The sequence below is a fragment of the Mobula birostris genome, chromosome 22 (genome assembly GCF_030028105.1).
Source record: "Mobula birostris isolate sMobBir1 chromosome 22, sMobBir1.hap1, whole genome shotgun sequence".
Taxonomy (NCBI): domain Eukaryota; kingdom Metazoa; phylum Chordata; class Chondrichthyes; order Myliobatiformes; family Myliobatidae; genus Mobula; species Mobula birostris.
The window spans coordinates 20,785,619-20,810,281 of NC_092391.1; the positions used below are offsets into that span (position 1 = coordinate 20,785,619).

At 40.2% G+C, this 24,663-nt stretch overlaps 1 protein-coding gene across 5 annotated transcripts in view; it reads left to right on the top strand.

Moving 5' to 3' along the window:
• kcnt1b (potassium sodium-activated channel subfamily T member 1b) overlaps positions 1–24,663 on the top strand; it is a 416,707-nt gene that overhangs the window by 358,048 nt on the left and 33,996 nt on the right. For all 5 annotated transcript variants that reach the window (XM_072240265.1, XM_072240261.1, XM_072240263.1 and 2 more), the window contains 2 exons: positions 20,521–20,626; positions 24,220–24,392. In XM_072240265.1, the coding sequence (XP_072096366.1) occupies positions 20,521–20,626; positions 24,220–24,392 (279 nt within the window). The remainder of the gene's footprint in view (positions 1–20,520; positions 20,627–24,219; positions 24,393–24,663) is intronic.

The following is a 24,663-nucleotide window of genomic DNA, read 5'->3' on the forward strand; positions in this document are numbered from 1 at the left end:
TCAACTCATCCCCCTGACTGCAATTTTGCCCTATCATCTGCCTGTCCTTCCTCACAGTCTCACTGCAGACTGCATCTACTTTGTATGCAAACTGCCCCATGTGGTGTTATGGATAGTGTAGAAGGTTGTGTAGGTTACAATGAGACATTGGCAGGATGCAGAACTGGACTGAGAAATGGTAGATGGAGCTCAATCTGGAAAAATATAAGGTGATACACGTTAGAAGGTCGAACTTTAAAGCAGAGAGCAAGGTTAATGGCAGGATTCTTAGCAGTGTTGAGGAACCAAAGGATTTTGAAGTCCATGTCCATAGATCCCTCAAATTTGCCACATAAGTTGATAGGGTGGTTAAGTTGATATGTTGAGTTTCATTAGTTGGGGGATTGAGTTCAAGGTGCGAGGAAATATTGCAGCTCTTGTTAGACCACTCTAAGAGTATTATATTCATTTCTGGTGGCCTTATTATAGGAAGGATGTGGAAGCATTAGAGAGGATGCAGAGGAGATTTTCCAGGAGGTTGCATAGATTGGAGAACAGGTTTTATGAGGAAAAGTTGAGCAAGCTAGGCCTTTTCTGTTTGGAGTGAAGAGGGATGAGGGGTGACTTGATAGAAGTGTATAAGACGATAAGAGTCATAAACAAGAGTGGACAGCCAGTGCCTTTTCCCTAGGGCAGTACTGGCTAATATGAGAAGACGTAATTTTAAGGTGACTGGAGAAAAATATCGGGAGGGGAAATTTCAGACCGTAAGACTTAGAGGCTGGATTAGGACATTCAGCCTGCTCCATCATTCACTCTTGGCTGATTTATTATTCCTCTCAAACCCATCCTCTGCCTCCTTCTCATAACCTTTGACACCTGCAGGTAGGTTTTTTAAACACTGACTGATAAGTGTATGGAATCCACTTCTGCGTGGTAAGGCAGGTACATTTGGGACATTTAAGGGTCTCTTAGATAGGCACATGGATAAAATAAAAATGGAGGACTATGTGGGAGGGAAGGGTTAGATTGATCTTGGAGTAGGTTAGAAATTTCTCTCAACATCATGGGCCAAAGGACCTGTACTGTGCTGTACTGTTCAATGTTAAATATAGGTATTGGAAGTAATAAAATGAAACTTTGATTAAGTCAAAAGTAAAAGTAACCCAGGTAAATCTGGCATAATGAGGATATTGGAGGTGAGGAAAGAATACAGTTAAAACTCACTGACATTATATCAGGAATGGGAACTTGTGGGCCTTTTCTCTCAAACTGATTAAAGAGGATTCAAAGGAGAAAATTTTCAATGCTGTTAGTAATGAAAGATTTGTTCCACTGGCTGGATGATCAATAAAAGATGAAGTAACTTTATGAAGGGAATGACAAAGGAAGATGGATGTTTTTGTTTTCTTGAGAGGATTATTAGTACATTCATTATCTCAAGCCATCATTATTAAACAGTAAATCTTGATTTTCAGTTAATTTTAATTAAAAATGACGTCAATTCACCTAAAAATCTAGACTTAGAGATGTTGTTTTGAAAAGTGAAGAATATCAACTATTATGGAAAATTGAGACTGGAAAATAGATGATCCATTGAATAATTAGTACCAGTTCCTTTGGAATTTTTTGCATCTTCTGCAATTAAGACTCTTTGAACTTTTTTTTCTCTCTCTGTTTTATTTTTTTTAATTAACTTATGCACTTGTTCCAAATAAACATTAATTTGATTTGCCTTCAGGTATCCAAGTTCAGCAATGAAATATGTAGAAATTCTTCAGAAATCTTGGAGAGATGTTTGTTGGAACTGACTGTACTTGTGCAGTAATCATTTATTTCTTTGTCAATTACAAAGTGATTATATTCAATTTTGTCATAAAGCATTTTGCAGGTCAAGACTGTTCTAGTGCACTTCTCCTACATACTGAGTCTAACTAGTCAATGGTTTGTTGTTGTACAACAGTGTTGTTCAAAACTGATTTACTGACTTAATCGTTTATTATTTGTTAAAATAAATTTAAATCTGCTGCAACGCAAGTCTTCATGGCAGCACATTATGAGCTAAAGACTTGGCTGATGAAAATTTATACATAGTAATTTTGTGAAGCTGAGACTATACAGTAAGTTTAGAATTCTGAAGTATCCAACTCCATAGTTCTTACCAAACTCACTAATCAGGAGTGACATGGTTTATATTCATATCCCAGGAAGAAATGAAAAGGTTTGTATTCATGTTGGTTCTCTCCCACTAACACTATGAACAGACACAGAAAGAGCTCAGTCTTCCCTTTGCATTGAATAATAGTCTGGCAGTGGGGTACACAATGGTAAAGAACACGTTCCAATTTTAGTATTCTGATCAGACTGTACCTTCAGTACTGTGACTGCCACCCGTTGCTGAGCTGTAGGTAAGCTGTTGTAGTATTAAAAGTAGTTATTAGATATAGTGCAGAGAGATGCATTTGCCCAGCACTTCTTCTACGAAATGCAACAACAGAATTTTATCATAAAACTGTGACTGTGTAGTTCCAAGCAATACATACACTTTCAGTTCTTCTGTGCTAATGGTATCTGCTGCAGGTAGTATTCCTTTAAGTTACCTAGTGGCCCCTCACTATAAATTCTATTCATGCCCATGAACAGTAGGTCACAGATTGCCAAGGTGTCAGATCTCTCAGTGGGAGAGCATTTTGGAGATAGTGATCACAATTCTATCTCCTTTACCATAGCTTTGGAGAGGGATAGGAACAGACAAGTTAGGAAAGTGTTTAATTGGAGTAAGGGGAAATATGAGGCTATCAGGCAGGAACTTAGAAGCATAAATTGGAAACAGATTTTCTCAGGGAAATGTACAGAAGAAATGTGGCAAATGTTCAGGGGATATTTGCGTGGAGTTCTGCATAGGTGTGTTCTAGTAAGACAGGGAAAGGATGGTAGGGTACAGGAACCATTGTGTACGAAGGCTGTTGTAAATCTAATCAAGAAAAGAGCTTATGAAAGGTTCAAAAAACTAGGTAATATTAGAGATCTAGAAGATTATAAAGCTAGCAGGAAGGAGCTTAAGAGTGAAATTAGGAGAGCCAGAAGGGGCCATGAGAAGGCCTTGGCGGACAGAATTCAGGAAAACCCCAAGGCATTCTATAAGTATGTGAAGAACAAGAGGATAAGACGTGAGAGAATAGGACCAATCAAGTGTGACAGTGGAAAAGTGTATATGGATCCGGAGGAAATAGCAGAGGTACTTAATGAATACTTTGCTTCAGTATTCACTACAGAAAAGGATCTTGGTGATTGTAGGAATGACTTACAATGGACTGAAAAGCTTGAGCATGTAGATATTAAGGAAGAGGATGTGGTGGAGCTTTTGGAAAGTATCAAGTTGGATAAGTCTCCGGGACCAGACGAGATGTGCCCCAGTCTACTGTGGGAGGCGAGGAAGGAGATTGCTGAGCCTCTGGTGATGATCTTTGCATCATCAATGGGGACGGGAGAGGCTCCAGAGGATTGGAGGGTTGCGGATGTTGTTCCCTTATTCAAGAAAGGGAGTAGAGATAGCCCAGAAAATTATAGACCAGTGAGTCAGTGGTTTGTAGGTTGATGGAAAAGATCTTGAGAGGCAGCATTTATGAACATTTAGAGAGGCATAATATGATTAGGAATAGTCAGCATGGCTTTGTCAAAGGCAGGTCGTGCCTTATGAGCCTGATTAAGTTTTTTGAGGATGTGACTAAACACATTGATGAAGGTAATGGAGTAAATGTAGTGTATATGGATTTCAGCAAGGCATTTGATCAGGTACCCCATGCTAGGCTTATTGAGAAAGTAAGGAGTCATGGGATCTAAGGGGACACTGTTTTGTGGATCTAGAGCTGGCTTGCCCACAGAAGGCAAAGAGTGGTTGTAGACGGGTCATTGTCTGCATGGAGGTCGGTCACCAGTGGTGTGCCTCAGGGATCTGTTCTGGGACCCCTACTCTTCATGATTTTTATAAGTGACTTGGATGAGGAAGTGGAGGGATGGGTTAGTAAATTTACTAATGACACAAAGGTTGGGGGTGTTGTGGATAGTGTAGAGGCCTGTCAGAGGTCACAGTGGGACATTAATAGGATGCAAAACTGGGCTGAGAAGTGGCAGATGGAGTTCAACCCAGATAAATGTGAGGTGGTTAATTTTGGTAGGTCAAATATGATGGCAGAATGTCGTATTAATGGTAAGACTCTTGGGAGTGTGGATCTTGGGGTCAGAGTCCATAGGACACTCAAAGCTGCTGCGCAGATTGACTCTGTGGTTAAGAATGCATACGGTGAGATTGAGTTCAGGAATTGAGAGGTAATGTTCCAGCTATATAGGACCCTGGTCAGACCCCACTTGGAGTACTGTGCTCAGTTCTGGTCGCCTCACTACAGGAAGGATGTGGAAACCATAGAAAGGGTGCAGAGGAGATTTACAAGGATGTTGCCTGGATTGGGGAGCATGCCTTATGAGAATAGGTTAGGTGAACTCAGCCTTTTCTCCTTGGAGCGATGGAGGATGAGAGGTGACCTGATGAGAGGAATTGATGGTGTGGAATTTTCCTAGGGCAGAAATGGCTAGCATGAGAGGGCACAGTTTTAAGGTGCTTGGAAGTAGGTACAGAGGAGATGTCAGGAGTAAGTTTTTTATGCAGAGAGCAATGAGTGCGTGAAATGGGCTGCTGGCGACGGTGGTAGAGGCGAATACAATAGGCTGCTGGATAGGTACATGGAGCTTAGAAAAATAGAGGGCTATGGGTAACGCTAGGTAATTTCTAAGGTAAGGACATGTTCGGCACAGCTTTGCGGGCCGAAGGGCCTGTATTGTGCTGTAGGTTCTCTATGTTTCTATATTGCACTACCTGAATACAAATTTCTCCAACTTCACCCTTCCCAGTGCCCTAATTTGATGTGAACTGCAGATCCCAATCTATGCCCCAATATCACGTTCACACAACAAAAATTTTGTAACAATTGCCCAAGCACAAATTATGAATTACAGCTGTACATATAATCAATTTCACATGTAGAAAGTTAGTTTTCAAACTACCATACTGTGCAAAAGTCTTAGACACATACATACAGCTACGGTGCCTATGACTTTTGTGCAGTACTGTGTTGCCAATCTGGAGTGAGGGCAAGTTTGTAAGTCTGGCAGGAGCAAAGGAAGTTGGGAATAGTGAGGGAGGAGTGCCGCAGGAGGTCTGTGGGACAGGTGGCAGAGAAGGAATGCCAGGGGTGGGGTGTGGCAAGGATGCAGACACACCCAGCACTGGAACACCAAACATTTGGTTTATTGGTCATTACAGAATGTCTCTGATGCTTCCCGCTCTCTCTTCTTTTTCCCAACCATGACTCCCCTGACCCTGCTCCATTCCCACTCTCAGTCCATAATAGAGACCCATATCAAAATCAGATTTATCGTTACTCACATATGTCATGAATATTGTCTTTTTTTTTCATGGCAGCAGTACAATGCAATACATAAAATTACTACAGTATTGTGCAAAAGTCTTAGGCATCTTAGCTCTATATACGTTCTTAAGAATTTTGCATGGTACTGTATCTCCTGACCTTATTTACCGGGCATGTAATCATTACCAATCACACAACAAAAGTAACATTTGATATTGAGTGTCGTATGAAACAACTTTGTCTAAGATGTCCATGTTAATTTCAAGATGATGACCTTGATTAGGTTTTCTTTAGACTGTGGATGAAATCAGAAATTAATACAGAATCACTGTTTCTGTCATTACAAAAGAGATGGTTGTTGACTTCAGGAGAGCCTGGAGCGACCACTCTCTGCTGAACATTGACGGCTGCTCCGTTGAGATCATTAAGAGCACCAAATTTCTTGATGTTCACCTGGCGGAGAATCTTGCCTGGTCCCTCAACACCAGCTCCATAGCCAAGAAAGCCCAGCAGCGTCTCTACTTTCTGCGAAGACTGAGAAAAGTCCATCTCCCACCCTCCCCGCCCCCCATCCTCACCACATTCTACAGAGGATGTATCGAGAGCATCCTGAGCAGCTGCATCACTGCCTGGTTCGGGAATTGCACCGTCTCAGATCGCAAGACCCTGCAGCGGAAAGTGAGGTCAGCTGAGAAGATCATCGAGGTCTTTCTTCCCACTATTACAGACGTTTACACCACACGCTGCACCCGCAGAGCTAACCATATAGTGAAGGACCCCACGCACCCCTCACACAAACTCTTCTCCCTCCTGCCATCTGGCAAAAGGTACCGAAGCATTCGAGCTCTCACGACCAGACTGTGCAGCAGTTTCTTCCCCCAAGCCATCAGACTCCTCAATACTCAGAGTCTAGACTGACATCTACATCATTTATTATTATATTGTAATTTGTCCTCTACTGTGCCTATTGTCTTGTTTTTAATTATTGTACTGCCCTGCACTGTTTTGTGCACTTTATGTAGTCCTGTGCAGGTCTGCAGTCTATTGCAGTTTTTATGTTGTTTTACATAGTCTAGTGTAGCCTTGTGCTGTCTCACATAGTCTAGTGTAGTTTTGTGTTGTTTCATGTAGCACCAGGGTCCTGGAGGAACGTTGTTTTGTTTTTACTGTGTACTGTACCAGCAGTTTGTGGTTGAAATGACAATAGACTTGACTTGACTTGACTTGACTTGTGTGTCCCTGGGAACAGACTGCAGCAGAGTTCCTACTAACCAAAGTAACATCCAATTTGCTGACTGGATCTACTTGAAGCATGTTCAGAAAGAAAATTTTGCAGCACGGTGTATTACTGACAGAAGTTAACAATCTTTAATTGGCTTAAAGCATAAACTCAATGGCCACTTTATTAGGTGCACCTGTTCATTAATACAAATATCTAACCAACCAATCACAAAACTTAATGCACAAAGCATGCTGACATGGTCCAGAGATTCAGTTGTTCAGACCAAACATCAGAGTGGAAACAAAATATGACCTAAGTAACTTTGACCGTGGAATGATTGTTGGTACCAGACAGGGTGGTTTGAGTATCTTAGAAACTGCTAATCTCCTGAGATTTTTATGCACAATAGTCTCTAGAGTTTACAGAGAATGGTGTGAAAAACAAGAAAAAAATGTCCAGTGAGTAGCAGTTCTGTGTGCGAAAAAGCCTTGTTAATGAGAGATGTCGGAGGAGAATGGCTGGACTGGTTCAAGCTGACAGGAAGGCAATAGTAATTCAAATAACCATGCATTACAACAGTGGTGAGCAGAAGGGCATCTCTGAACGTACAACACATTGAACCTTAAAGTGGATGGGCTACAGCAGCAGAAGATCAGACCAGGTTCCACTCCTGTATCTAATAAAGTGGCCACAGATAACACTAATGCAAGTTGAGAGAGAGAGAGAGAGAGAGAGAAAATATAGTCTGAGGTATTATTGGGGTTTGTCAAGCCAGTTCAAAACCTGAAGGCAGTAGGTAAGAAGCTGTTGTTGAACAGCAACACCAGTGTGTGTTTACAGGATCCTGTACCTCCTACCTGACACTGCATCAAAAAGAGGACGTGGCCCAGATAGTGGTAATCCCTACTGATTGATGTAACTTTCCTGAGACATTGCTTCTTGTAGATGTCCTCGATGGTGGGCAGGGCCATACCCATGATGGCATGGTAGAACTGGTAGTATACTCTCTGTCTCTACCTCTATCTTTATCTCTACCTTTATCTCTATCTCTAATCTTTCTTTCTGCATTAGTCTAGATCAGGGATTCCCAACCTTTTTATGCCATGGATCCTTACCATTAACCAAGGGGGTTGGGAACCCCTGCTCTAGATTTACATTTTGGTTAACTGACTACATAACTATTTTTCTTGCCTGCCGAAGTTTGGCTCATTTTCTGATGATTGCTTGGCTTAGTAATATGTTCATAAAACAACTGTGACCACTTATTGATTTAGCTGTTTTATGGGATACCCAAGGAAATAAGGGAAATTTTCAATTACTGTACAAGGAATTGGATTGAATTTATAGCTCAAAGCAGTATGGTTTTGGTGTTCATGCTTCAGATGACCCTGGTCCCTCTTTAATTCACTTCACATCATTCTGTTGACATATCTTTCCATTCCTTTCTGTCTGTCTCATACAAATTTTTCTTTAAATATGTCTATGCTATTTCCAAATACAAGCTGGTATTTGTGGTCATCAGCAACAGGCATTGCTTAGAGCAGCCTTTGTTCATTGTTTCAGTTGTGCAACAATTTGTCCCTAGTTTCCACTTACAACTAATTACACAATACACATCTAATCTGCCTTTTAAATTATGAATGTAATAAGGTGGCCACTGAGTATATTATTCCATCCTCCAAGTCACCAAAAGTCCAATTAGTTTCACTCCTTGCAGAGTATCCATGCTCTTAAAAATATTTAATTATTTTAAGCAGAGATCCAATACTCTATTGGAAAAGAATATTCTGAGTTTAGAAATATATAAATACAGAATTACATTGAAAATAGAACATTACGGCACAGTACAGGCCTTTCAGTCCATGATGTTGTGATATCCTTTTAACCTACTCTAAGATCAATCTAACCCTTCCTTGCTATATATCCCTCCATTTTTCTACCATCCATATGCCTATCTAAGAGTTTTTGAATGTTCCTAATGTATCTGCCTCTACCACAACTCCTGCAGCTCTCACCACTCTCTGTGTAAAAAGAAATACTTCTGCTACTCTCAAACAACAGGAATTCTGCAGATGCTGGAAATTCAAGCAACACACATCAAAGTTGCTGGTGAACGCAGCAGGCCAGGCAGCATCTGTAGATGCTGCCTGGCCTGCTGCGTTCACCAGCAACTTTGATGTGTGTTACTTCTGCTACTCTGCTCCCCATACTATCATGGAAACAGTTTAAAACGATGCTCCTTTTAATTAAAAGTGAAAACACCTAAAATGTTTATTGTTTGAAGTTACAATGAAAGCACTAATTATGGTAGTTCTCATTTTTGGCAGACATTTTTTTACACTGTTGAGGAATATTTTGTTCCTGTGGTTCTGCCATTGAAAGAATTGGCACTGAATCATGTTCCATTTTCAATCTCCACCCTAGGCTTACTGAGCAAATTTCCAAAACTTTAGTGAAGGGATGCTATATTTAGCTTCAGTTTCTCATGAGCTCTGTTGTGTAGTATTTGTTGTGAACTGAAGTGTGAACAGCTATGATGCTCCCTTTATTAAGCATAATGGTGATAAGCTCTTGTGTAATATTCTGAGCCTGTAACGGTGTTTCTGAAGATGGCTTTTTAATGTGCATCTCCTGTTATCAGAGGCAATGCATTTTGCAAGCAGCTAAACTAGCAGAGTCGTTGAGATGCGTGCCATCTCAAGGTTACAGTTCTTTGAAACCTTTCTTTGCCTGGGTATGCTGATGGACCCCACGCTGCTGCTCATTGGTTTTTATTGTATCATAGTTTCTATGACTATATTTTACCTTGGATAAGTCGGCAGCTGGGTTTAGAGCACAGTGTTGTAGAGATTGTCCATACACTTATTACCTCGTCAAACTCAAAAACAGAAATTGTCAAGTCATTGATATTAAATTCTAACAATAAATTGCATTCAGCAATCCGTGTGTTGTTGAAGTTCTCCTTTCTTGTTCTTGTGTTGCAATTGAGTGGGAACCCTGAAGGACAACTCGGCATTTGCTTATTTCAGTGCTGAGCCGGCACAGTAATTGTGTATTTGCAAACAATGCAGGAAGGCAATTCCTTAAGGTGATAAACTGTAATTTTGAATTCCTAGTTCAACAGCAACAAATTAGATCATGTGCAGTTAGTTCACCTGTATGTTTTACTTGACTCTGCAAATCAAACACAAATGATGTGATTACTGTCCATGTTTTAGTGAAAGATTTGCCTTTGTTGACTTCTGCTTTCATACTGCAAAGCTGCCATTTTGCCTTTGATAAAATTAAAGTAGTTAAAACGCATGTGCACAACTGTGTTTGTTCAATATATATGATGAGAATATTATGGTCTTACCTTCTCAACTATGTTCTGGGAGGTGTACGGTTATTCTTTCATTGTTCGTATGTAGTGCTGGTAATGCTGATGGATTTTGCTCTTTTCTAATTGCCCTCTGCAAAGATTGTGGTGAATCACTTTCCTGAACTGATACAGTTGATAAGGTGAAGATGGATCCAGAACTGATGAAGGAATGACAACATATTTTGAAAAAAGAACAGAGTGTGACTTGGGTGTGATTTTACAAGGAATGATATTCCTGTGCTGCCCAGGTCTTTCTAGCTGGTGGAGGTCATGAGTCTGGAAAATGCTATTAAACTTTGTGTTTTATAGCAATTGGGTGAATGGAAACCCATTTTCAGAGGCATTGCTGAATTTCAGAAATGGACATTAGATAGAGCTATTGAGTTAGTTCAGCTAACTGTTAGGTCTTTTGTTCACACTGCTCTCCAAATTACACCTTAGAGCAGCAGAGATGGGTTGTGAAGGTGTGGAAAATTGGAAAGGATTTTGATATTAAGTAAGTGAAGCTGAGTGTTATCAGAATGTTAGTATTTAAAGGAAACAATGCTTTAAAAATAAAGAAAAGAAACGATGAAAATCAAAAATGCTGAAAATCTGAAATAAAACAGAAAATGCAGGTCAGTCAGTATCTATGGGAAGAGAAACAGATAACATTTCAAGTCCTGATAAAGGCTCCAGAATCAGAAGTATTAATGTTTCCACTTTCATGCAATGATAATAAGTTATTTTTAGATTGTAAATTCTTTTAGTTAGAATGGAATAGTTGCATTTGGTGGAAGCAAATTTAATAATAACTTCCAAAAACAACTTGGGTAAATGCTTGAAAAGAAAAAGATTGCAGAAGGAGTGGGAAAGTGGGACTAATTCATAGCTCTTTCGGAGAGCCAGCATTGGCATGAATGGGTCAAATACTTCCCTCATTTTACACCATTATATGTTCAGTAATTTGGAAATCTCTTTTGTAAAATCACTACCAAATCTGGTTCTACCACCCTTTCAGTTAATATATTCTTGTCTGTAGATTGCATTTTATTAAATATTTTTACATCATTGCCCTTTTACTTTGAAAATGCTATGTGCACTGGTATTCATAATGTTAGTATTCGTGAAATGCCACAAGTGCTAAAATTAAACAAAGGACATCATAGGATCTCAAAATAGCGAGAAGAACCATCACGCCTGTACCAAGGAGGGGCCACTCAGGTAATCCAACCCCTTTCTCCTTGCTCTATAGATTGTCCCATGGAGCAGAAAGAGTTAAGCAGGGACTCTATCTGATGCCAGAAATCATGAAGTGATTTGGTTAGAGGATAGATGATCATTCCATGCTGCAGAAGGTCACCCAGCTCTTTGATGGCTGAACTGTCGATATCTTTTCTGGGAACTTTGGTTGTAAGGGATGGATTAGCAGATTTAAAGAGGTATGCAAAGGAGGATGACAGATGACATAATAGAGATGTACAAGATGTTAAAACGTAGAATAGTACAGCACAGTACAGGCCGTTCGGCCCACAATGTTGTGCCGACCCTCAAACCCTGCCTCCCATATAAGCCCCCACCTTAAATTCCTCCATATACCTGTCTAGTAGTCTCTTAAACTTCACTAGTGTATCTGCCTCCACCACTGACTCAGGCAGTGTATTCCACACACTAACCACTCGCTGAGTAAAAAACCTTCTTCTAATATCCCCCTTGAACTTTCCACCCCTTACCTTAAAGCCATGTCCTCTTGTATTGAGCAGTGGTGCCCTGGGGAAGAGGCGCTGGCTATCCACTCTATCTATTCCTCCTATTATCTTGTACACCTCTATCATGTCTCCTCTCATCCTCCTTCTCTCCAAAGAGTAAAGCCCTAGCTCCCTTAAGGGGCATGTTAAGAGGCATAGATCGTGTGGATAGCCAGAAACTTTTTTTCTCCCAAGGTGGATATGGCTGCTACAAGGGGGCATAATTTTAAAGTGACTGAAGGAAAGTTTAGGAAGGATGTCAGAGGTAAGTTTCTTATACAGAGAGTGGTAGGTATGTGGAACACGCTGCCAGTGGTGGTGGTACAGGCAGATACATTAGGAACATTTAAGAAACCATTAGATAGGCAAATGGATGTTTGAAAAAAAATTAGTGCTGTGTAGGAAGTCACCAACTATATTTAAAGCAGATGTTCTTGATTAGTAAGAGTATCAAAGGTTATGGGGAGAAAGCATTAGAATGGGGTTGAGAAGGATAATAAATCAGCCATGATTATATGTCAGAGCAGACTCAGTGGGCTGAATGGCTGACTTTCGCTCCTATGTCTTATGGGAAGAGTTAGATTGATCTTAGAGTAGGTTAAGATATCAGCACAACATCGTGGGTCAAAGAATCTGTACTGTGCTGTAATGTTCTATGTTCAAATGCAGGGGTTCCCAATCTGGGGTCTGCAGACTCCTCGGTTAATGGTAAGGCTCCATGGCATAAAAAAGGGTTGGGAATCCCTGTTCTAATGTAACTCTTATAGAAGGTGAGGAGAGTATACTAGACGAACTGTTGGACAGTGTTCTATTATCAGTCACTGTAAAAGCCAAAAATGTGTCTTGATTTGCGAGGAAATAGGTGTGTCATTTGTTCTGTAATAGAGTAATTATACGAATTTGTCATAATATGGCAGCAATCTAAGCATGAAGGCAACTATTGTGCACAAAGTTAATTTGAAACCATGTTAAAACCTAGTATCTAAACAGTATTTATAAACTCGAATTCAAGCTTCTTTCTGTGACTTACAATATTAGCTCATTTATTTTATTTGTTAAGCACCATCTAACTTATGATTCAATGTTTTTCCTGAATAATAACGTTTAGTAATAAATAATAGTTGTCACTTAATATATGCTCAAATGGGATTCTAATATCACGCAAATATTTTTTTCTCCTTTATGACCAATGTTCCCTCTAATTTTTATTAGTCTGTGTGCAAAAATCTTATGTTGTACAAATTTTTTTCCTGTGACAAAAGTATGTGCTCACTGAATGCACACATGGCACAGTTTATGTAGGTTTACAAAATATTTGACATAAAACTGCGCAGAATAACAACAAAATAACATACATATTTAAGTCACTCAGTTATTTTTTTCTCTCTCCTGTCTTTGGCATTTACCCATTCTTTGTAAACTCTATCTAGACTAATAGAACTTCCATTCAATTGATAGATTTTGATTCTCATTAACATATCCAAATGACATTCACCTAAATGGTTTCTCAGCTTGTTTTTGAGTTGATTCATTAGGCTAAAACCTTGCTCACAGTCCGCACTAGACGCAAGAAAGGTTCCCCCAATGTCCATCAACTTTGCAAGGTCGCAAAACTGTTCATTTTGAAGTACAAATTTTTTTTAAATTTCAAAATATACTTTATTCAAAAATAAATATTTACAATAAACCATTCAATAACTTTCCATCCTTTACATACATTTCCATTATAGTCAGTACATATCTGTATTTATAGCCACCCACGTGGCACACCAGTAGTTCAGCTCAGCATATCATTGTTGAGGGGTATACTCCCCGCCCCCCCCCCACCCCTCCCGCTCCCACGGGTGGAGAAACCTATACTGTGGTCCTTCCCCACCGGGCCCTTGCGGTGGCTGCACTGAGTTTCAGTGCGTCCCTCAGCACGTACTCCTGCAGCTGAGAATGTGCCAGTCAGCAGCATTCTCTCACGGACATCTCCATGTGCTGGTAGATCATCAAGTTTCGGGCCGACCAAAGAGCGTCTTTCACCGAGTCGATGATCTACACAAATGCCACCATTTGAGCAAAGTTTGAAATGAGTTTGGATTTAATTTTTTCTTGCACGGAAAATTTGAAATTATTTAGCTGTCTAACTATTATAGTATTTTCAGCTAGAAAATCATGATATTTTAGACATAAGGCATTAATTTATTCATTGTCATAATCATACTTTATTGATCCCGAGGGAAATTGGTTTTTGTTACAGTTGCCATAAATAATTAAATAGTAATATGTAAATTATGCCAGGAAATAAGCCCAGGACCAGCCTATTGGCTCAGGGTGTCTGACCCTCCAAGGGAGGAGTTGTAAAGTTTGATGGCCAAAGGCAAGAATGACTTCCTATGATGCTCAGTGTTGCCAAATTCATTGCCAAGTGTGAAGTCACAATCTGCAATTGCAGAGAAATCAAAAGCTGACCATTCTTGTACCTCATCTTCAGGAAACCTTTCTTCTAAATTAACACAAAGATTATTTATAAAAGTCAACAGTGAACTTGTATCTACTGTGACGTTTTCTTCGCGTTGTTGGCTTAACAAAACTTTAAATTTTGTCACTCCACGAAACATTGTCTCCCAGATACTGCTTTCTTATCTTGTCAATTTTGCCTCGTGCAAAATGAAGTGAATCAATCGGTGTCAGGCCACTCTTTGGCAGAATCTTGCACAGTGGAGCCAGTTCATCAAAGACATCACTTAAAACCTGTAAAGCTACTTTGTATGTGATGTTTATCAATTTCTTGTGACAGTATTTAGCCACAGGGTCATTTGACTGATCTTTTTCAATAAAAACTTAGTAAGCTATCTACAGGATTTGAAACAGATCTTTGTAAACTTTACGATATGAACACTGTCTGCCAAAAATGGCTGCCGCCGTGATGCAGCTGTACAAACCAGAACAGGAAAGGTGAGGTGATGTAAATTAGTGACGTGCATTGTGGTATTTGAAAAACCGACTGACTAGTTAACAGAAGCATTTAGCTAAATGATTATTTTCAATAAGTATAATTATTAATTACTATATTATTTAGGTAACTAACCTTTTGTGCGCACATTAATTTCCTTTGTGCGCCGGTTGGAAACGTGTGCGCGCGCGCTCATGCGCACAGCTTAGAGGGAACATAGTTTGTGTCACAAAATATCTTGCTCTTTATGCAATATTAAGCACACAACTGCTTTAAAAATGTTAATAATTGACACAGGTAATGAAGATTTATTGTTCACCCAGGATTAGATTATGAGGGCACTCAGTCTTCGTTTACTGTCATTTAGAAATGCATGCATTAAAAAATGATACAATGTTCCTCCAGAACGATATTGCCAAAAAAAAAGGACAAACCAAGACTAAAACTGACAAAACCACATAATTATAACACATAGTTACAACAATGCAAAGCAATACCATAACTTGATAAAGAGCAGACCATGAGCACAGTAAAAAAAAGTCTCAAAGTCCTGATCGACCCATCATCTAACGCAGGCGACAGAAGGGAGAAACTCTCTCTGCTATGAACCTCCAAGCACCGGCAACCTGCCGATGCACCGGAAGCACCCGACCGCAGCCAACTCTGAGTCCGTCCAAAAGCTTCAAGCCTCTGACCAGCCCCTCTGATACAGCCTCTCCGAGCACCATCCTCTGCCAAGTGCCTTGACCCCGCCCCGGCCGCCGAACAACAAGCAAAGCCGAGGAGTCAGGGCCTTCTCCTCTGGAGATTCCGGACCACACAGCAGCAGCGAAGCAGGCATTTCAGAAGTTTCTCCAGATGTTCGTCCGTGCTCTCATGTCCGTCTCCATCAAATCAGAATTGTGCACGGCACCCTACTTGACAAATAACAGACATCACCACCGGAGTGGCCGCTGCGAGCTGTGTCGCGCCGCCATCTTCTCTTCCTTTGCATGCTTTGCATTGGTAGAAAGCAAATAATGGACACCAAGATAAAGAAGGAGATGTTAGACATGTGATTCAAGTGAAAATAATGCAAGAGAAGGGATTAAACAAAGGAATTCTGTGTAGAGGCTGAATTGATAGAGGTCTGATGATTAGCAGAGGAAGGAGGTATGCATGAAAGACAAGGTCAAAGTCATGGACTGTTGCTGGGAAGAGCTCTGCACTGGAGAAGGCTGCAGAGATGTATCAGTGCATGAGGGAAATGTCAACTTCAACAGTCCATCTCCATCTAAAATAATGAAATGATGGACAGCCCGTGGGATATCATTGCTCAGCAGCTCATTAGAACTCGGCTTACTCTTTCCCCAATTATGGGAATTTCCTCATTTGACTGAATAGGAAAAAGTGGATTTCTCTTCTTGATAAATACTTCTCTCAGTGAAATGAGGAATTTAAGTATTTAAATTGATTACAAAGGAAAAGCAATAACAGAGTGCAGACTATTGTGTTACAGAGGAAGTGCAGTGCGGGCAGACAATAAGGTGCAAAGGCATGACGAGGTAGATTGTGAGATGAAGAGTTCATCTTATCATAACAAGAGACTGTCTTGTCGTAGTTTAATAGCAGGGTAGAAGCTGTCCTTCAGCCTGCTTGTACAGTCTTTCTGGATTTTATATCATCTGCCTGATTGTGAAGGAGAGGCATGCAACTGGAGACGAGAGTATGTCCAGGTTGGGAGGGGGCTTTAATTATGCAGATTTACTGAGATGGCATGAATTGTGCACTGACAGTGGAATGGAGACTGGTTTCTGTGTTGTGCTGAGCTATGTCCACAACTCTCTGCAGTTTATTGTGGTCGTGACAGACTTGGGTAAATTGTTTTCTATGTTGAGGATCAATGAGGAGTAATGATGTCGTAAAATTAACACTATCAATTCAGGATAGAGACAGAATGAGGTTTCCAACTTAGCAACCTTGCAAAGCACTCAATAATTTTCAATAGCGTAAGTGCCACTGTTATCTCACTGTGAGATTTGTCCTTCAGTCAAGGCATCCTGCCTTTTGAGCGAAGCTAATGACTGCATGTAATGCAACACACATAAAAGTTGCTAGTGAACGCAACAGGCCACTGTACCTCTTCCTAGAGATGCCGCCTGGCCTGCTGCGTTCACCAGCAACTTTTATGTGTGTTGCTTGAAATTCCAGCATCTGCAGATTTCCTCGTGACTGCATGTAATGAACCGTTTTGCTTTTGCTGTAAGATTGGCTCACGATAAATAAAGTTGAGAATTCTCAAATCTATTTCATTTCAAAATCCACACACTCACAGAAGAGCTTCATTCAGCCATTTACTGGGTGACTCATCGTTTTCGGTACTTTTTAGCGGTAAAGGAAAACAGAATAGAAAAGCAAGGTTTCTCAATTAGAGCCTGGTTACTGAGATATATTCATACAAAACCTTTACACAAAGGCTTGTGAAAAGCCAGAGCACTGTACCTCTGAATTCTTTGGAGGTGACATCAATTGGAATTTTGAAGCCCAAGGTTAATGTTGGGAGGTATATCAAAGAAAAAGATAACAACAAGAAAATGAGGAGGAAGATCAAAGAAAAAATAGAAAATTTCAGTTTTTCTGGATGCAAACCCCTATTTGAGGACAATTACTTAGGCATCTTATCTAAACAGCAACGCAGAGTAACACACACAAAATGCTGGAGATACTCTGTTCTGGAGAGGAATAGAAAGTTGATGTTTTGAGCCGAGACTCTTCATCAGTTCTGGAAAGGAAGGGTGAAGAAGCCAGAATAAGATGATGGAAAAAGAGTAGATTTTGTTTGGTCACAATACCTGAATGAACAGCTATTAAAATCTGAAGGCTATCCTTATAGTGTTGAACTGTAACTTAACTAACTTAAGAATTACTTATTAAACTTGATCAAGGACTCCCAACCTGGGGTCCATGGACTCCTTGCTTCATGGTATTGGTCTATGGCATAAGAAAGTTTGGGAACCTCTAATGTAGGTTCTCATAAACAGCACAACCCATTCTAGCAACTGGGTCAAAGCCCAAAAGCTAAACAACTTTCCTTTTTTTCCCAGTTCAAGCTTGGCTATAATATATTGATCATTGTGCTGTAGGTAATTGTCTTTCATTCTGAGATGTAATGAGGTGGTACATCTTTTTCACTTTATGACTGAGTTAAAGTCATTGGATCCAAAGCATATTTTTCTTATAAGTGTTATTATTTGAACCTCAAAAAATAACGTAGCCAAATCCCAACGTATGATTGATCCAATAGCACCACCTTGTGGTCATGTAGAATTTTTTCAAGAAAAATATTTTTTAGTTTAAAATTATAAAGGTGTTACAAGATAGTTAATAGCCAATAAATTATTTTGACATGTAATGGCTATTGTGAGACAGAAAACACAGTGCTTAGTTTGTACACAGTCAGGTCTTGTAATGCATGTTGGTTTAATAATTTGTTTCTCATGCAGAAACTGGTCTGTCAGTCCGTTGAGCCAATTTAGCAAAGACTGAGTTGAGTGGAAGCTTTTCTATGCTCCACCTTCCTACTATAACCTTTCACTCCCTTATTAGTCAAAAATCTTTCTGCAATTGACTTAAAAAAAAATCAGTTTTCATTGCCGCTTGAGGAATCGAGTTCCTAAGACTTGCAACTCACTGAGAGAAACATAGAAAATAGGTGCAGGAGTAGGCCATTCGGCCCTTCGAGCCTGCACCGCCATTTATTATGATCATGGCTGATCATCCAATTCAGAACCCCGCCCCAGCCTTCCCTCCATACCCCCTGATCCCCGTAGCCACAAGGGCCATATCTAACTCCCTCTTAAATACAGCCAATGAACTGGCCTCAACTGTTTCCTGTGGCAGAGAATTCCACAGATTCACCACTCTCTGTGTGAAGAAGTTTTTCCTAATCTCAGTCCTAAAAGGCTTCCCCTTTATCCTCAAACTGTGACCCCTCGTTCCGGACTTCCCCAACATCAGGAACAATCTTCCTGCATCTAGCCTGTCCAATCCCTTTAGGATTTTATACGTTTCAATCAGATCCCCCCTCAATCCTCCAAATTCCAACGAGTACAAGCCCAGTTCATCCAGTCTTTCTTCATATGAAAGTCCTGCCATCCCAGGAATCAATCTGGTGAACCTTCTCTGTACTCCCTCTATGGCAAGGATGTCTTTCCTCAGATTAGGGGACCAAAACTGCACACAATACTCCAGGTGTGGTCTCACCAAGGCCCCGTACAACTGCAGTAGTACCTCCCTGCTCCTGTACTCGAATCCTCTTGCTATAAATGCCAGCATACCATTTGCCTTTTTCACCGCCTGCTGTACCTGCATGCCCACTTTCAATGACTGGTGTATAATGACACCCAGGTCTCGTTGCACCTCCCCTTTTCCTAATCGGCCACCATTCATCTGTTTTCCTATTTTTGCCACCAAAGTGGATAACTTCACATTTATCCACATTAAATTGCATCTGCCATGAATTTGCCCACTCACCCAACCAATCCAATTCACTCTGCATCCTCTTAGCATCCTCCTCACAGCTAACACTGCCACCCAGCTTCGTGTCATCTGCAAACTTGGAGATGCTGCATTTAATTCCCTCATCCAAGTCATTAATATATATTGTAAACAACTGGGGTCCCAGCACTGAGCCTTGCGGTACCCCACTAGTCACCGCCTGCCATTCTGAAAAGGTCCCATTTATTCCCACTCTTTGCTTCCTGTCTGCTAACCAATTCTCCATCCACATCAATACCTTACCCCCAATACCGTGTGCTTTAAGTTTGCACACTAATCTCCTGTGTGAGACCTTGTCAAAAGCCTTTTGAAAATCCAAATATACCACATCCACTGGTTCTCCCCTATCCACTCTACTAGTTACATCCTCAAAAAATTCTATGAGATTCGTCAGACATGATTTTCCTTTCACAAACCTATGCTGACTTTATCCGATGATTTCACCGCTTTCCAAATGTGCTGTTATCACATCTTTGATAACTGACTCCAGCAGTTTCCCCACCACCGACGTTAGGCTAACTGGTCTATAATTCCCCAGTTTCTCTCTCCCTCCTTTTTTAAAAAGTGGGATTACATTAGCCACCCTCCAATCCTCAGGAACTAGTCCAGAATCTAACGAGTTTTGAAAAATTATCACTAATGCATCCACTATTTCTTGGAATATTGCATCTATCTTAAATAGATGATTCCTATTTTAAAATAATTCTGTTCTATATTCCCCCACAAGAAAAAAATACTCCTTACATTCACCCTGTCAACCCCTCAAGATTTTGTTTTCTTGCTTTATATCCAAAAATTGACTGATAAGCATCAGCTGTCACATTTGTGTATTATCACTTTGTGTGATCATTTTAAGAAGTTCTAAGAATGTTTTGGTAAAGCAGGAGTGGAACTTTAAACTCCATAAATTAGTAGTGAATTAGCCACGCATTCTGCAATGAGCTATATTTCCCTTTATGGGTATATTATGGGATTATAGCCTCACAATCTTATCTCATTATGATCTTACAATGTATTATTTACCTTTACTGCTCTCTTTTGGTAGGTAGTACAGCATTGTTATTGTTTACCTTATTCTAGCTCAATGCTTTATGCAATGGCTTGATCTGTATAAATAGTATGCAACACAAGTTTTTCACTGTATCTTGTTGGTACATATGACAATAATAAACCAATGCTGATATCATGGTTTCCAGCCTTTATGCCCATGCTCACCATCACACCTTACCATATTTAATAATTCCATGAAAAACAGTTTAGGGCATATTGCTGACAAATTCTAATTGTGTATTAAAATCATAGCCCCTGTTTCTTCTGTTCGCATCCAGATATGTGAAAGGATATCCTCCCAATTCACCTTACATTGGAAGTTCTCCAACTCTCTGTCATCTTCTACCTGTCAAGGCTTCATTCTGCTGTTTGAGATTAGATAAGGTAAGATCATCAAAATGTGCCTGGTTGACTAAGCAGAATGTTTGTTCCGTGAACACCATCTCACTGATTTGCACTATTTGTTTAATAGAATTTTTACTGTAACTTATAGTAATTTTATGTATTGTACTGTACTGCAACAAAACAATGAATTTCATGACATATGTTAATGATAATAAATCTAATTCTGATACTTGCAGAGGATCAATTGCTGAAGAGGTGAAAAAAGTGCATCAGTTTTTTTTGTATAGGCTTTATGAAGATCTTTTAAAATATTTCAAATCCAAGGTTCTGCTGATACTTAGTTTTGTTGTGTTTTCTATCTATTGATCAAGGACAATCATATAATTATATAACCTCTTGTACTGAAATATTGGTATTTAGTCAAAAGTAATGGATCTCACCATCTGTAGATTCTGAACGGACATAACCATGATAATGAACATTAGTTGGATATTACATGAACTTACAGCACTGATGTCGGCCAACTAGTTTGATTTGGTATTCATACTCCCCACATGCCTCATCTCACAATAGTTTATCACCCCCTTTCAGCATACCGTTCTTCTTCATGTCCCCAGAAATGTGGTGCAGTTAGTAGAGGGCTGCCTCACGGTGCCAGAGACCCAGCACAATCCTGATCTCCGGTGCTGTATGCGAGGAGTTTGTTCATTCTCCAGATGACCACATGGATTTACTTTGGGTACTCCGCTTTCCTTCCACATATCAGAGACATGTGGATTGGTAGGTTAATTCATCACTATAAATTGCCCCTAGTGTTTAGGGTTGAAGGGAATGTAGGGATTATTTTAAATGGGATTAATGTAGAGGTAATGGAAGTGGGTGATGGATAGCTCAGACTTGGTGGGTTGAAGTGTCTGTTTCTATATTGTGTATCTCTATGTCTGTTTCTTTTAAATACTTTCAAAGACATTGAACAAATAGCTGGAAGGTAAAAATGAATGTGTGTCTTAGCTGGGCCGTATTAAATATAATTTTGCATATTCAATTAAAATAAGCAAAAAATTATACTAACATTAAGTTGGTGTTAGCAAATGTGAGTGCTTATAATTTTTCAAATATAAATTAAGTATTACAGTGAAATCAGAATGATGGAAATGAAGATGGAGTTAATTAAACCGGTGTGGGTAAATTACTTGTAATGTTAATCAGGAAAAGATTATCACAGAAAACCTATGAGAAAAATTCGGCCGCTGAGCCCATCTTGTCCGGACTTGTGGAAAAAGCCCACCCAGCCAAAATTCAACTTCAGGCCCTTAGTCTGACACCCTTTTAAAGAACTTAAAGTTCTTTCTAAATGTGTTGAGGTTTCTACCTCAGGAACCCTTTTTGGTCAATGATTTCCAGATCTCTTACTGCACGCTAAATCTTCACCTCCTCCATAATCCTTCTACAAGTTACTTTAATTCCCTGCCTGTTGGATTTTGACTTACTCGCCAAAGAAATCAGAACCCTTCTATTTATTCTGTCTAGGTCTTTCATACTTGTATTCACTTCAATTAATTTTCCCCTCGGTTCTCTGCTCTGAAGAACACTCCCCTAGCCTGTCTAGTTTTCCCTCACAGCCAAAATTTACCAGTACTGGCAACATCCCCATAAACCTCTTCTGCTCTTTGCAGAAGAGATGTGTTTGTATTGAACAATGTGAGAGACAACATGATAGTAAGCAGTTCTTATGATTTGATATAATTGTGATTACAGTTCTTGCGTAAGCTTCCTGTTCTTGTATTCTCTGCCTCAGTCAATAAGTGTCTATGAAAATCAAAAATTCAAAACAACTGCAAGTGCTAGAAATTAAAAGCAGAAAATATTTACAGTTCTCAGGAGGTTAGATTGCATCTTGGGATGTCAATATTTCAAGTCAAAGACCCTTCTTCAGAAATGAGAAGGAGGCAAAAGAAATTTGTTTAGCTGTAAGGTGGATGGGAAAGTGGGAGGGGTGCGGGCTGTCTCTGGTAGTGTAAAACCAGAGTGACAATGGGGATAATGTAAATTATTTTATCACTGAGTGACCGGGAGCAGCTAGAAAGTGAGAATGTAAACAAAGGAATGTAGAAGTTGTAAAATACAGAGCAAGTTAAAGATAGTGGCAGGTCAGGTTGAGTAAATCCTGCACTCCCCGAGGCATACAAACAGGAGAAGAAGCAAACAAGCCGAGAATTAGTGGGCACAAGTCTTGAAGTCTTCCTACACCTTCTCACCGTCTGGTATACTTTAGTTTTATAGTCGTTTAAGCTTTTGCTTAAAGCAATTTACATTGTGTTGAGACAACACTTTCAGTCCAACCTTTGCCAAATGTTTCCACCTCAATCAATCACTTGCTTCCTGGGAATTGTGATGTCAACATAGTACTGGTAAATGGCCACCCAGGATTTCTGTAAGATAGCATTTTGATTACAAGATGTGTATGAAATTACACCTTTCATTTCTTGGTGTTTCACTTCTCTTTGGTAAACTTCCAGCAGCAAATAAATAGATATTGGAGCCTGAGATTAAAGGATCAAACACGATTGAATGAAAATGTGCATTTTCATTTTTCCACATTGCTTTTACCTGTTAAAAGGATAAAAGTTATTGTCAGTCTACTATAGGTTGCATTTCAATCAGTGATACAGCTAATGTGAAAACTGAAAGAGTATTTTAGCCAGCAATGCAACCCACATAGGTTTGCAATGAAATTTCCTTGTAAGTCATTTTAAGAATGTGGCAAAAAAGTTTTTCAAACCCCAAGAGCTAAAGGTACTCTTACGAGTAATTTTTTAGCAAGAAATTGGGCAAATGTTATTGTGTTTGCAGATGACGCCATGGCATCAATAAGTATTAACAAGTAACAGTTCTGATAATAAATCGATTGCCAAATCCCATCTTCAGCATCCCCTGGGAGTCACCATTGATCAGAAATTTAACTAACTTAGTCTCACAAGCATCATAGCTGCAAAAAATAGGCCAGAGGCTAAGTACCTTCCAGCAATCAATTGCTTCTTGATTTGATGAACCTTTCCACTATCTGTAAGGTGTAGATAGGAGAGCATTTCTCTCCTTCCCACTCCCATATCCCCTCCCCTTCCCCCTCTCCCCTTCCCCCTCTCCCCTCCCCTTCCCCTCTCCCCTCCCCTTCCCCCTCTCCCCTCCCCTTCCCCCTCTCCCCTTCCCCCTCTCCCCTTCCCCCTCTCCCCTCCCCTTCCCCCTCTCTTCCCCCACTCCCCTCCCCCCTCCCCCCTCCCCCCTCCCCCCTCCCCTCCCCCTCCTCTCCCCCTCTCCCCCTCTCCCCTCTCCCCTCCTCTTCCCCCCTCTCCCCTCCTCTTCCCCCCTCTCCCCTCTCTCCCTCCCCCCTCTCCCCTCTCCCCCTCCCCCCTCTCCCCTCTCCCCCTCCCCCTCCCATCACAAAATCCTGGGCCAGCATACCCATAATAAGAATGCTCAGAATGCAAAGTTAAGAAATATATATATATATACACACACACACACAATCGGTTCTGAAATACTGTGCAGTTCTTAGGGACTTCTTTAGAATCCCAAGGTAATCATATCACCTATCTGTCCTTACTTGAAGTTTATTCTTTTGTTCTGTTAAGGGCTGTCGACACAACAGCTTTGAAGATGCAAAAGCCTATGGGTTCAAGAACAAACTGATCATCGTGTCTGCAGAGACTGCAGGCAATGGCCTATACAATTTCATTGTTCCACTCCGAGCATACTACAGGCCCAGGAAAGAGCTGAATCCTATTGTGTTGCTGCTGGACAACCCGTGAGTGCATTTTTGTTTATTTACTTTCAACCCAGAACATCTGAAAAAATGAAATCCATTTAGCTTTTGTCATATAGAAGGTTCTGAAGAGGTTCACGAGAATGATTCTGGAAATAAAAGGGTTAGAGTATGAGCAGAATACCTGTACTCACTGGAGTTTAAAAGAATGAGGGGGGAATCTAGAAACAAAGAAACATAGAAAGACCTACAACACAATACAGGCTCTTCAGCCCACAGGTAAGACAACACAGTTTTCTGTGATACAATAACT